The sequence below is a fragment of the Thermobia domestica genome, chromosome 5 (assembly GCF_964235325.1).
Source record: "Thermobia domestica chromosome 5, izTheDome1.hap1.1, whole genome shotgun sequence".
In the NCBI taxonomy this organism is placed as follows: Eukaryota; Metazoa; Arthropoda; class Insecta; order Zygentoma; family Lepismatidae; genus Thermobia; species Thermobia domestica.
In genome coordinates, this window is record NC_137458.1 from 147,286,341 (window position 1) to 147,300,849 (window position 14,509).

General features: G+C 36.0%; 1 protein-coding gene across 2 annotated transcripts in view; it reads left to right on the top strand.

The window, feature by feature from the left end:
* LOC145686157 (medium-chain acyl-CoA ligase ACSF2, mitochondrial-like) overlaps nt 1-14,509 on the top strand; it is a 130,277-nt gene that overhangs the window by 6,527 nt on the left and 109,241 nt on the right. Inside the window, exon 1 of one of the 2 annotated variants that reach the window (XM_081759154.1) lies at nt 8,997-9,118. The exons of the other annotated variant lie outside the window; for it this stretch is intronic. Coding sequence (XP_081615280.1) covers nt 9,051-9,118 — 68 coding nt within the window. The 5' untranslated portion in view covers nt 8,997-9,050. Of the gene's footprint in view, nt 1-8,996; nt 9,119-14,509 lie in introns of those variants that run through there. 2 annotated transcript variants of the gene reach the window in all.

The window sequence follows — 14,509 nt, forward strand, 5'->3', positions numbered from 1 at the left end:
ACGTCTCTTTGTAGGATTGATGATGTTGTTGATCGTTGGAAGGTCAACCTCAAACTGAGAGCAGTCATCCCATTTTCGTTTATGATATCCACTTCCCAGCATAGTTTTCAACTTATTTTTAGCTTTTTCTTGTAAATTTGATTTTGCCTCTTGCATACGTTGATGAAACGATTCTTCCAGCGGCTGATTCGAGATCACAACATCATTAATCATATTGGCACCTGATTTTAATAATTCTTTTCCCACAGTTTTAGCTCCTTGCTTCACAAGTGGTAACACTGAACGATATAAGCCACCAAAGAAACTTCCAATGCCATGTCCTGCTTGATAGGGACTTCCCACATAGACGTTGCCGATACCGGATAACGCTTGTTTTTGGTAGTATTGCAAATACGGATCAGTCATGACGACGACGACGGAAATGTAGTTTTGTACACACCGTTCCAAAGGTGAATGACATACGATGACTTGTGCTATCCCTTATATCGATTTGTATTTGCTCAAAATTCATTTTTTCCACCGGAACATAATGTGCAGGATTAAAGATTTGTACTGCATGACTTCCAAAAGTATGATTCACAGGATCCATGTTGACAATTCGTAGCAAGGGTACCATTGTGTCTCCAACAATGACAGATTCAATAATGTCACAATAGACGTACATTTGTGATGGCAAGCCTAATCGTACATCCGGTGTATATTGTCCCTTTTCCATATCTTTTAAATCACTTTTCGGTTCAAATCCAAGCATTAAACTAACACTTGGTGAGAATTGTACAGAAGTATGGATTTCCTTTTTGGGATGTCTTATGAGGCATATATTATTAGTTGCGTCATGAGATATAAATAAATTGGTTTCTTTATGATGTATATTAATTGCATGAATAAGATCCCGTATATTGTTATAATAGCGTACAGGGATCGTTACAACCTTCCACGGTTCTTGATCATTACTACTTGATGATTTGTAATATATTTTATTGTTTTTACTGTTAATGTTCAGCAAAGAATGTGGATAATGAATCTCTACAATTGCCACATCCCATTTCTGGCGAAACTCTACACGTCGTTGTAATTTCGTAATATATGTAGTCAATGTATTTTCTGGAAAATAATCCATGGAACTATTACTGGGAAGTGTAACGTAAACATCTTGATCAGGTTCCATTCTTCTTCTTCTTGAATGAAGTTGCAGGGATCCACGAATTGAATGAGGAAGGATATCCTTTCCACTGGACGAGATACTCCTTTCTGCGACCTTTTGTTCTTGTACGTAATATTTTATCGATGAGGAACGTCGAAGGGAGCGGTACTGGTTGTAATTCTTCTCTGTAGAAAACACCATCGATGAGTTGATGATTTAAATCCTCTAGTCGATACACTGGTGGGTTTCTTGGTACAATGGCTTTTACTCTGAATATTTCAGAAGTCCAGTTCTCGAGGTAACCCTTGTCAAAGATACGTTTTGTTTTACTTATACGAACAGTATCACCAACAGATAAATCCGTATCTTGTTTTGAACGTTGTAGCTTTTTGTCGTATAAGTTATGCCACACCTCCGGTAAATTGTTTTGAGAAACGTTTGCAGGTGCCATTTTAATACTGGAATGCCGACTTTCATTGTATGCTTTTACACGTAAAGGCAATACTTTGGTGTAATTGTATGTTTGATATTTGGTAAAGTATTTCCACATACGATGTTTCAATGTCTGATTAAATCTTTCTGCGATGCTGGCTTTAATATCTGGATCCTTTGTTGTAACATGTTGCACGTTGTGTTTCCTGAGAAACTTTTGTACTGTCTTGTTGGTAAATTCAGTTCCTTGATCACTACGTAGCACAATTGGTTTCCTCTCCTGGAAAATCATTTCAAATGCATTCACTATATCCTCGGCACTTTTTGATTTTAGTGGTACAGCCCACCCGTACCGACTAAACACATTAATCACTGTAAGAATATAGCGGTAATTGTCATTATAGTTTTGAAGTGTTTGTAAATCATTTAAATCACATTCCCATTGATCATCAATATTGTTGACAAGATAAAAATTTCTACGGAAACGACGACGTACAGGACGATGTAACGTGTAGGTAGGTTGTTTGTTTAACCAAAGTTTTATTTTGGCTAGAGGTATAGATTTCCCTGTGGCTTGCCATAATTTCTTTGCAGTAGAAAATGATGCAGGATGTGCCGCATTGTAATAAATGGATTTCAACTTTTTGTTCATGGTTTGTACGTTGACCATTGTGGAATGATACGTTTTCTTTTTGGTCGGACTTCTAAAACATCATCATCATCTTCTTCTTCTTCTTCTTCTTCTTCTTCTTCTTCTCCAGAAGAAAATAATTCAGGTGCCGGTTTTGGTGGTGCAGATCCTTCAGATGCTGTTGTACTATTATGCTTGACAATATAGTTTAATCTTCGTGGATTACCAATCAATTTTTGAGGTGTGTTTGACGATGCAAGGTAGTTGCAAAACAATTCCCAGCCTTGAGGATTATAATGTTTCCTCGGTCGAGTCACATCACACATTAAATCTACAATATTGGATCCATGTAGTTTATTGTCGTTGATGTACACTGTTCCTTTATGATCCCACGTAATTGCGTCATCTTGTTTTAAACGACGGAATAGTAGTTCGGCTTTCTTACGATACATTTGTGGTATTGCGGCTAACATTTCTTGTTTCGTGCTATCGTCAACATTCGGAACGTCACCATCAGGTTTCATTGATGTAATTGTAAGTGGTATTGGTTCTTCTTGTTTACGTATCACATAAAGATATTTCTGTAATATTCTATTGTACTGATTCCATTTTTCTTCATCACTTGGATACGATGTATTCAATATAGATTGCATTTCACGATCGAGAATAAATTCTCGATTTTCACTCACACGGGATGATGATGCATGCTTTCGTTGAAGCATTTTTGGTGGCACTAAAACCATCTTCTTGCTATGTTCCATGATGTTTATTGTTTAAACAAAATACTGGATAACACACTTCCTACAATAGGTGCAAGTAATGCAGGTAAGAATCCTCCTTGTTGTACGGCTAAATGTTTCTTGTTTTTATCCAATGAGTTTGTATTGTCTACGAGATAGCGGAGCGTGTTCTTGTAACGCTTTAATCTTGACTTCTGCGCACTTGTCAGTGGAACATTGCCTTTTAAGACATTATAACAACATTCACAAATACTATGAATTAATGAAGCGTCTGCATTGGCAATAATAGCTTTACGCAATCTTGGTTTAGCTTTGTGCAGAGCACGTAGCAGATCAGCGTGTTTCACTGTAGGAGACATCGTGACAGACTAAGTCATTCTTTTCACATGCACAATAATTTAAACATGTTTTGTTGGTACGTAAACATAATGATGCAGATCGTCAGGAAAAATATTTGTACGAAATCGCATTTCATCGGGTGTATCTTGTTTAAGATCCATCAGTAAATAGCCATGTGGATTTCTTGTTGCGTCTGCATAACTTTCTTGTAGAAACAGTGGATGTTCAACATGATTTGATAACTCATATGCTTGATTTGTGACTTGTCACGTGGATTTTTAAACAACACCAAATACGAACAATTTAAACTCATATTTCTATTTGCTTTACTTTGATGAAATACATTTTGTGTTATAAAAATCACCCTAATATTTCGATGATGTGATCCTTTCGTGAACATATCAACAGTATCACTATTCACTTCTCGCATATGGTCATCAATAATAATCAAATGTGGTCCATCTTGAGGATGAAAATCTTTCATTCGTGGAAGTTCTTCGTGAAATTCTACTGGAACCGGCATTGTTGCATACACGTCTTGCCATTCTGCATAATACCAGTATATCTTACGAAATTTTGCATTGATCATGCTTGGGAGATGTGACAGTAATCGCTTCACAAAATACGTTTTTCCACACCCACTAGGTCCTGCGAGAATACAGGTAAATGGATGTTTCCACTGTGTATCCATGATGATCACTAACACCTTGTTTCAAAAATGATGCGTATTTAAAGCAAGTACAAAATTTTGTTGTTTTAGTTTGAAAATTTTTGCACTTACTGGTGTGAAAAAGAAAAACCATTCATCTGTTTATCGAATACTTGAAAACCGTTTATTTGTTAATCGAATGGTTAAAAACCGGATAAAGTTTAACGGTTAACCGTGAAAGCTGATCAATGTTTGATTTGAATTCTATTTGAAAATTTTTTGTTTGAAATTTGTTTTGAAATTTTTGTTTCAAAAATTTTGTTTGAAATTTTTTTGTTTCAAATTTTTAGTTTGAAAAATTTTTTCGTTTCAAAAAATATTGCTTCAAACTTTTTTTGTTTTCAAAAATCTTGTTTGAAAAAAAAATGTTCGTTTCAAAATTTTTGTTTGAAAATTTTTCGTTTCAAAATTTTTGTTCGAAAATTTTTTCGTTTCAAAATTTTTGTTCGAAAATTTTTTCGTTTCAAATTTTTGTTTTGAAAAATTTTTAGTTTCAAGATTTTTGTTTAAAAGTTTTCGTTTCAATTTTTGTTTTGATTTTTTTAGTTTGAAAGTTGAAAAAAGGTTTAAATGCCATGAATCTTGTTCAAAGTTTCCACCTAATTCCTAGAGAACATTGCCCAGGGACCTCGTCGCGCATCAAAACCAAATCATTGATCACGTGACTGTACTACACCCGAAGGGTCCTACCAAATTGAAAGGGGATACCCGTCCATACCTTATCAAATAGGATAAATTGAGTCAGTAACCGAACACGTGGTTGTACTTAAAAATTTGACAATAGGACCACCGAAAGATATTGAGGTCCTGTACTATGCTTAAATTGGACAATTTCAGTGGACCCCCATTGCCAAAATTTAAGAAGGGTGCAACAATATACCCATGTCTTATGATAGGAAATGGACCCCTGTAATCATAGAATCTCATCAAAGGGGATAAAATGGACCAAAAACCAAACACGTGGTACAACATATTTCTTACGTTTATATTTTGGCAATTTTGTACCCCTAAAAGGGAACGATGTGGACCATCCAAATTTATCATGATACATATTGAGGTCCTGTACTATAATACCAAATGTTTAAATTGGGCATTTTCCAAAATTTAAGGGGTGGGCCAAAGTACCCCTCCCGGGTGCACCAATGTACCCATGTCTTATAATAGATAATGGACCCCTATACATGACCATACAACCATATAAGGTAATAGGACCTCATCAAAGGGAGATAAAATGTACCAAATACCAAACACGTGGTTGTACTAAAATTTTGGCAATTTTGTACCCCTAAAAGGGAACTAGGTGGACCACCCAAGTTTATCATAATACATGTTAGGGTCCAGTACTATAATACCAAATGTTGAAATTGAGCAATTTCCAAAATTTAAGGGGGTGGGCCAAGGTACCCCTTCCAAAATTTTCAAGGGGTGCATTAATATACCCATGTCTTATGAAAGGTAATGGACCCCTGTATACGCCCATATAACTATATAGGGTAATAATACATCATCAAAGGGGATAAATAAGGTCAAAAACTTCCGAAATTTGATTTTTTGGCAATTTTTTACCCATGAAAGGGAACGATATAGACACCCAATACTGATAGAGGTACATACTATGGTCCTAGGCTACCACACCAAATTTTTAGATTTGGCAATTTCCAAAATTTAAGGGGGGTGGTCCTATGTACCCCTGCCAAAATTTAGGGGGTGGACCATAGTACCCCTGCCAAAATTTAGAGGGGGTGGTCCAATGTACCCCTCGGTCATTGACCCCGGGCCAAGGTCATTGACCTTTGACCTATGACGTCATAAATGTCGGGATCAAAGTCCAAAGTTAGGTAAAGTAACCCCATTACTACTACAAAGTTACACAATGCATATATGTTGCCACTTAAAATTCGCGAATGATCTCCCAGGACAAACAAAATGCTAAATTCGATACATTCTTGGGCATTATCCTATTGCAATTTTTCTTCCATCCGCTTATCTCCAACCGTTTCTGATTTATAAAGAGTGGAGTGACTGGACGTTTTACCTGAAATGTTATCTGTTACATGGTGGTCATTTCGTAAACGGCTTTCTCTATGAAAAAATCTATAGACTTTTTTCTTTGTGACCTTTCGAACGATAAACCACAAAACATGGCTCGGCATTTGAAACTTTCGAGTATCCGCAGGGCCCCATGTTAGAAGATCCTGAGGGTAAAGCGAAATGATGCATTCGATGCTTCCCCTGACACTTTCCTATCTTGGCTTTTATTTCGTTCTTTTATTTCTAGCTGTTTCTGATTTATAACATTTTTTACCTGAAACGCGATTCATTAACTGGTAGCAGTTTCGAAAACGCTGGCCCATAGAAAAAAATCTACAAACGTTATTTGTTTCTTGATATCTTTCTAATGATATATCACCTAGCGCACTACGGCATTTGAAATTTGTGAATGATCTCTAAGGCCTCATGTTAGAAGGTCATGAGGGTAAAACAAAATAGTACACTCGATGCACCCCCTGGCACTTTCCTATCTCTGTTTTTGTTTCATCCTTGTACCTCTAGCGGTTTCTGATTAATAGACGCTTGACAAAGTTACAGACTCACCCTGTATAAAAGTCGTAACACCGGAAATTACAGGTGGAACATACTAGATGAAAGCAGGGTCTATTTCGGTATCCCTAAAGTCCGTAGTGCTTGAGTCGAGTCAGCCGCCCCTTGACTCGTAACTGATTGATTAATCATCAACTTTGCAACTCTTATTTATCAAATTGGTGCACACAGTTGCGATTTTATTCCTTCAATATTACATGACAGTCAGACACCCACCTAGAAATTTTGTTCGGAGGGGCATAAGCTTTGGCGGTAGGGGTCCAATATTACAATTTAATACATCTATGTAGTACTAAAAGGGTATTATTCTGCACTGGGAAAGACGATAAGTAATTGTAAAATACTTTCAGTAAAAAATGAGAGCTGGATTGTTTTTATAAGAGAAAGAATATAGATGAAATGAAAGATCAAATTTTCATGCTACATACATCATTTATCTCTTAAACAAGTATAGTTTTATGGAGAAATTTACAAATGTATGTTGAGTTAGGAAATTTTGGGGGATCCTGACCCTGTGAATGTGCTCATGATAACAGTATCTGAGTGTGATATGATTTCTCCTTCTATTTTCCTTTTTTTTTTTTTTTTACCATTTTTCACTCATATAAAGACGAAGTCAAACAAATTAAAATCCTAAAATAATTTTTCTTGTCCTATGAATAGTTTATAAGCACATTTCCTACAATCTGTGATTCCAATTTTGCAGTGTCAAAATCCATGACTCCTCTGTAAATAATAGCACTATGATAATAATAATAATAATAATAATAATAATAATAATAATAATAATAATAATAATAATAATAATAATAATAATAATAATAATAATAATATAGTTCATTGTGAAATTATGCTTTGTTGTAAGATGTGTAATAAGAGGCTTAGAATTAGTTAGTTTCCGTTGGGAAATACAATGATTTTTATGTAATGGGTTTACATAAATTAGACAGTAGAACAAAACTCGCAAATGAAATTGCCACGGGGGTGATACTCTACCATTTCCTAACACAAGAAAAACTTCATTCTAATTTTAAGAAATGAAAATACCAAAAGAGTAATAACAACACAAACTATTTCCAATTTAGCAGATGACAAGGAGGATTTAGTTCAGTGAATAAAACAAACTCATTTCGGTAGTAAATTACAAACAAAGGTAGCAGCTATTTTAACTTTTTCAAGCAAGGAAAAAAGGTTCATTGCAAATTGAGTCTATGGCTTAATATCATCACTTCAAGTCCATTACGATGATTCTCTTACTAGTCCACTTCGAACATTGTGAAGAGCACCTACAGACGACGTGTGCGGCTCTGAAAATTTAACACCGATCCCCGAAAAGAGGAAGTGTCAATCGATTTGTTTTCGACCTGAAGTATGACGTAAACCCTGCTGATGGAAAAAACACGTGTGTACCAAAATTTCACTCAGTAGAAACTTACAAAATACATAGTCAGGTTACGACTTAGACCCTTTAAATCTCGAAGGTAAGTTTGTTCAATCGAATGACTTACAGAACTTGATATTTCTTCATATGTGACAGGAATTTGTCACATAACACAGCCGTAGATGAAGTTCAGATGTAGACAGATTTTCAAAGACTACCTTTGAACACATGCTCCTAAAGTCGGTGTATTGGCATGCAGAAGCTTGAAAATGCATAATCACTCGGGGTAAACATCCTGGCAATGAGTGAATTGGTCATAACTCAGCCGAATAACGAAACATTGGATGAGAAACCATGTCCGTAATGAACTTAACATAATGTTGAATTTACGTGGCGTGAGCAATGAAGAAATCAATTAAGTTTCAAAATTAGGATAGGATAATTCTCTGTTGCGGGAAGAGAGTTGCTAACCTATAAATTTTATTATTAAATTTACAATAAATAAATTCCATTAAATTTTAATAAAATCTTATTTGCGGTAATCTGGTGGGAAAAGAATGCAAAATAATATTAATGATGGCTCGTCTGCTGACACTGTAGATGTTGAAAGACTGGTTTTCTCCTGAAAACAATGTACGGGCCTAGATGAACTGCCAACCCCTCTTCTTTCAAAGACAATTTAGCCTTAACATATAACTGGGCTTTATTTTCCATGACTCGAGATCGATGCTTGTAACCATAAAAGAAGAGACGAGATGTTGTCTCTTAACACTTCTTCCCTTGAAGAAAGTCGTTCATTCCGAAAGGAGGCGAAAGGGGTCCTTGATGTATCGGCTTAAGAACAACCTGCGAAGGTGCTAAAAGAAAAAGATGTTAACAGCTGAAGCCAAAACGGATGCCAGTTTCCACACCAGATCTACAGTATAAAGATTACAGCGGAACGCAGCAGCTGGACCAACGGTGATAACTCTCAACAGCGACGACAGATGGCATGACGATGTAAAGTGGGCGAGCCAACAGGCGATTGCAACGTAGATGTCGCCAAAGTCAGCTAGTGAACCATAACTATTGCGATGTTGAAGTTCAAAAAGATTGTGGTGATTTCCATAAATTTTAACGGCTACAAAAAGAGTAGGCTGAGGTAAGTACACAGAAATGTTTTGTGATTTTTTTTTTTAAACTTTCTTAGTGTGAAGCAATATGATGAGAAGGACTTCTATTTATGAATGTGAATGAAAAGTGTTGCCAACAAGTGACTTGAGAAAATAGCCAAATAATGCACAAAATCTACCTAAAAATGAATCAGAAATATAGCAAAATTAATAGCTAACAGAATTTAGCAATAAAACAAGAAAATATAGATTTACTGTACAGTTTCAACATACTGTATTATTCTGACTAGTATCCTAGTATCCTTAAATTAAATACTTCATTGCTAATCCATACTTTTAAAAATATGTACAGAACTTTTTGCTCGTATCATTAACGTGGTGCAATACATCCCTCATCCCCAATCTTTCTCATAATGTTGCCACATATCGATTGCACTATAGTTCTTGTACAGTAATAATAGTACACCGACTATGCAGCCAAAATTCTCATTCTCAAATTAATAAGGCAATTAAAGGTGGACTTTCCGGAACCCCGATTTGCCCTGAGGCTGACAGTGCTAGTAAGCGAGAATAGTTAATAAGGTACATAAAATAAATTATGGTGTGGCAATGTAGCTAAGTACTACTACCACCAGGAGTATTGTCATCGTCATCACATCATAGGTACTCTGCCACTGTTGGCAGATCACTTGCGGCAACGAGAAGGATGATCAAAATATTATCTTATTCATTATTTTAGAGAAGTTTTGATTTAAAATATTTAAGGTTTAGATTTCTTGGCTTTCGGAATCTATGGCCATTTAGTCCGTCAAGTTTGAGGAATGACGTCCCTCTTCGAGTGCACTGTTCTGGGAAAGGGAAGGAAGAACGGATTGGGAGGGGAAGGAAGCGGCCTGGGACTTATAAGTTAGGTACCACCCCGGCATTTGCCTGGTGCGAATGAGGAAAATCCAGGAAAACCTCATTCAGATGGTCGGCCTGGAAAAGTATTTTACACATTTCGACCGAGTGCCCCCACCGGGAATCGAACCTGGGATCGAATGCGAGAGCGTTAGCGATTACTCCACACTGGGCCACTTGATTTAAAAGAAAATCGATTAGCGCTAAATACATATACGTAGAAATTGGCAACTTTGAATGCAGTGTTTGTAAAAATTATGGGTCTAGGTCAAAACCCCCACAGCCAAAACCCCCACACTCAGGAAATGTCAAAACACCCACACAAACGGTCATAACCCCCACACAAATGGACAAATCTCCCAAACGCACGAACGGTCAAAACCCCCACAGCCAAAACCCCCACAGCCAAAACCCCCACACTCAAGAAATGTCAAAACGCCCACACAATCGGTCATAACCCCCACACAAATGGACAAATCTCCCAAACGCACGAACGGTCAAAACCCCCACAGCCAAAACCCCCACACTCAAGAAATGTCAAAACGCCCACACAATCGGTCATAACCCCCACACAAACGGACAAAACAGCCACACATAGCAACGGTCATAATCCCCACATAAATGGACAAAACTCCCACAAAATCGGACAAATCCCCCACACTCTGAAATGATCGTCATTTCACGTCTTTGTTGCGGCTCTTTATGACGCCCAAGAAGAATAGTTGCAACATCAGTTTAAGTGGAATAAAAAATGTTATTAAAAAGTACAAGGGCAATACATGAGTATGGGGGTTTTGTCAATTTTTGTGGCAGTTGTGACTGTTTCTGCATGTGGGAGTTTTGTCCATTTGTGTGGGGGTTTTGTCCATTTATGTGGGGATTGTGACCGTTGCTATGTGTGGCTGTTTTGTCCATTTGTGTGGGTGTTATGACCGTTGGAGGTTATGACCGACTACCAGTGTGGGGGTTTTGGCTTTGGGGGTTATGACCGTTCGTGTATTTGGGAGATTTGTCCATTTCTGTGGGGGTTATGACCGATCGTGTGGGCGTTTTGACATTTCTTGAGTGTGGGGGTTTTGGCTGTGGGGGTTTTGACCGTTCGTGCGTTTGGGAGATTTGTCCATTTGTGTGGGGGTTATGACCGTTTGTGTGGGCGTTTTGACATTTCTTGAGTGTGGGGGTTTTGACCGGTTCCCAAAATTATAGGTAATAGTGCATTCACACTTCCAACTTTCACATCCTTCAAATTTAGACAACCAACGATATTGTTAAGGTTGATTGTTTGAGAACCAAGGAAGGCGTTCTACAAATGTTCTAGTTTGTCTGAAAAAATGTCAATGTAGCAAACAGCAAAAATTAGAAAAAAATCCATGCTCCTGGAACGAATAAAAAATCATTTAGAAGACACACCGTTTAGTATGTACAGAGCGATTGATATAATGAGAAAGTTACAAAGAAATCTTATTTAACCTTAGGCATGTCAAGGAGATATCAATGTCGGTCAAACATCCATTATATTTCACAGGTTACAGTATTTGTAAAGCCTCTGAATGTTTTACATTATTTGTTTCAACGTTACCATCACTTTTGTTAGTTTTCAGTTTTAATATACCTACTGAAACTTTATAAAGAAAATGTCGTGTGGGATGATTTGACTCTCATTAAACCATCATGGTTTCCATTGTTTAAAAACTGTATAATTATTATGTAACATTTACACATTAAAGTTAACAAGAATATTTTCCGGTGTTATTATTGGTTTCCAGTGTGTGTGGAAAACGCAATCAAAACAAAAGAAAAAATAGGATCTATTTTCACTCTCTCTTTCTCCTCGTTAATATGTGAGTGATTATTGCATGTCGTCTCTAGATAGAGAACTTTGAGCAAAGAGAACTTATCATTCAGTATGTAAGAACTATTAAATTTAAAAGTTATGTTGCTTCAGAGTGGATATGAACTTATGATTACTACAGCAGCTACTATAACACCTTGCCTATTCTTCTACTAAGGCGAAGTCACCGAACTTGATAGTTTTCTTCATGAAACGAAGGTCGGGGAGAGAAAAAAAGAAAAAAAATGTTTGAACGAAAAGAAAAAACAAATAAACACTGACACGTTTTGCTTTCCAAGTGAAGGTTAAAGTAGCCAAATCTCGGTTAGCAAAATAAATGTTAAAATAATGTTATTTTCGAATTTGCCATTTTTCCATATAAATGCAAATGGAGTGAAGTCCTAATTCATATTAACAACTTTTAACATTGAGAGTATTTTTTCAGTTAAGAAACATCAATTTTTGGTATTTAACTTTGTACAAAAACATCGAAATATCTTTTAAAAAGTGATTTTTAGAAGGACACTGCTTTCATTTTTTTAAATATGGCCCGCAACATGATGCCCAACTGGGCAAGTGGCCCGATGGGTTCAAAACAGCATTGAGTATCACTGACCTACAGAGAGATCATATTCATTACATTTTAGTTATATATATATATATATATATATATATATATATATATATATATATATATATATATATATATAAGCTCAGACCCAGTGTATGGTCAAGGCTAGTAGATCTGGACGGTCAGAGGAATCGTAAACCGTAGCTTCGGTTTGTAATATAAACCGGTTTTAAACGGTTTAACGAGCCGTAAAGTGGTTCTAATTTCTATTGATCATTAGTGTTCTTCCAAAAATATTACGAGAAGTACATGGGGAATCGTAACTTCATCCAAAAGTGAAACAGCAGATCCATATTTACTTAAAATCTAAAAAGAAATCATTACATATCATTCGAACTTTGCTTCAAAATATGTAAGAGTATTCTCAAAAAGATCAACCCAGTGTCTCTTTCAAACCGAACAAAACCAATTATGGTTTGGATTCTGAAATAAACCAACACAATCGGTTTGAATCTTAAACCGTACGCAAGCAGGCTAACCAATATTTTGGAACATTTCTAGTAGATAGACTGTAGTTAGTCTTTCTATTGTCTAATATTGCTTTGAACACATCGGGCCACTTGAGCAATTGGGTATTATGTTGCGAGTCACAATTAATAAAAGGAAAGCAGTGTTCTTCCAAAAATAGCTTTTATAAAAACGTGTCAACGTTTTTGTAAAAGTTAAATACCAAAAACTGAAGTTTTGTTCAATTTTAAAAGTTATCATGAATTTAAAATTTACTCGGTTGGAATTTATATGGAAAAGTGGCAAATTTGAAAATATTCTTGTTTTACATTTTTTCGGTAATTTACATTATTAATACAAATGTTATTTATTTCACAACTATTTTAGCTTTCCTTGTATTTAAAAGCCAACGGCTTCAGTTTCAGGTTGTTTACATTAAGGTACACTCTGCCAGGACAAAGTCAAAATACATCTAAAATTTACCCCTCTACGTTTGAGATTTCCTTCATCACCTCTGTGACGAAGTCGGAAGAACACGCGCCCAGTAACTATAAAGTTGGTGATTCGCGCCAACCCGGGGTACTTTTTTTTAGTGTTTTAGACTTACCTTAATGTAAACAAATTACGCATATAGACGATTTAACATATTTCCAGAGAGTAATTTTGTAGTTCATTCGCATTTCGTCGCGTCTTTGCAGCTGGTGGTATAATTTTCAAAACGGAAGCTGGGCACCGCGGATAGTCACTCCGGGGCAGCCAATTTTTGCCGAGAAGTCGAAAGTTGACCATCGCTAGTCCACAGATGCTTTCCGCATTTGGTAACTTGAGTTTCAAGTAGTTTACATTATAAATTTTATTTTTCTACATGTCATAAAACAAGTTTCATATAAAATAACGTAATAAACGGAAAGTATGTATAAAAAGTACGTTTGAGTGCACGGTAACACTTCACGTCTTCGCGGGCCACGGTTAGAGATTTACCAGAATATCGAGTAGACTGGATAAAATATTGAACTGGACAATGTTTAATGTATATTAATGGCTTATGAAAGAATATAATTATAAAGAAACACCCGAAGACACATATTTAGACTGTAGTTTCACACAATATTTAGCCTTAATGCTCAAGCTGAACGTTAAATTTATACGTTCTTTCTCTCTCCGACCTTCATTTCATGAAGACAGCTATCAAGTTCGGAGACTTCGCCGGTAGTGGATGGTTAGCCGAGGTGTTTTAGACATTGTTTTAGTAATGCTAGGTTTATAAGTTCAAATCCACTCGAGTAACATAACTTTAAAATTTAGTTTGTTCTTACATAGTGAATGATAAATTCTATTTGCTCAAAGTTCTCCATCTAGATATGAGATGCAATAATCACTCACATATTAACCAAGAGAAAGAGGGAATGGATATAGATATTATTGACATATTATCAAGATAATTCATCAATATTCATGTATGTTTATGTTTTAGTTCATTTTTGTTTATTCTTCTTTATGAAATTACAGTTCTCGCTTACTTAGAGTGTAACAAAGGCTGCCAAAGATATACATTTTTACTATTTGTCATATTTTGAACGTATGACATGTTTTCTATTGTTGCAATAGTTT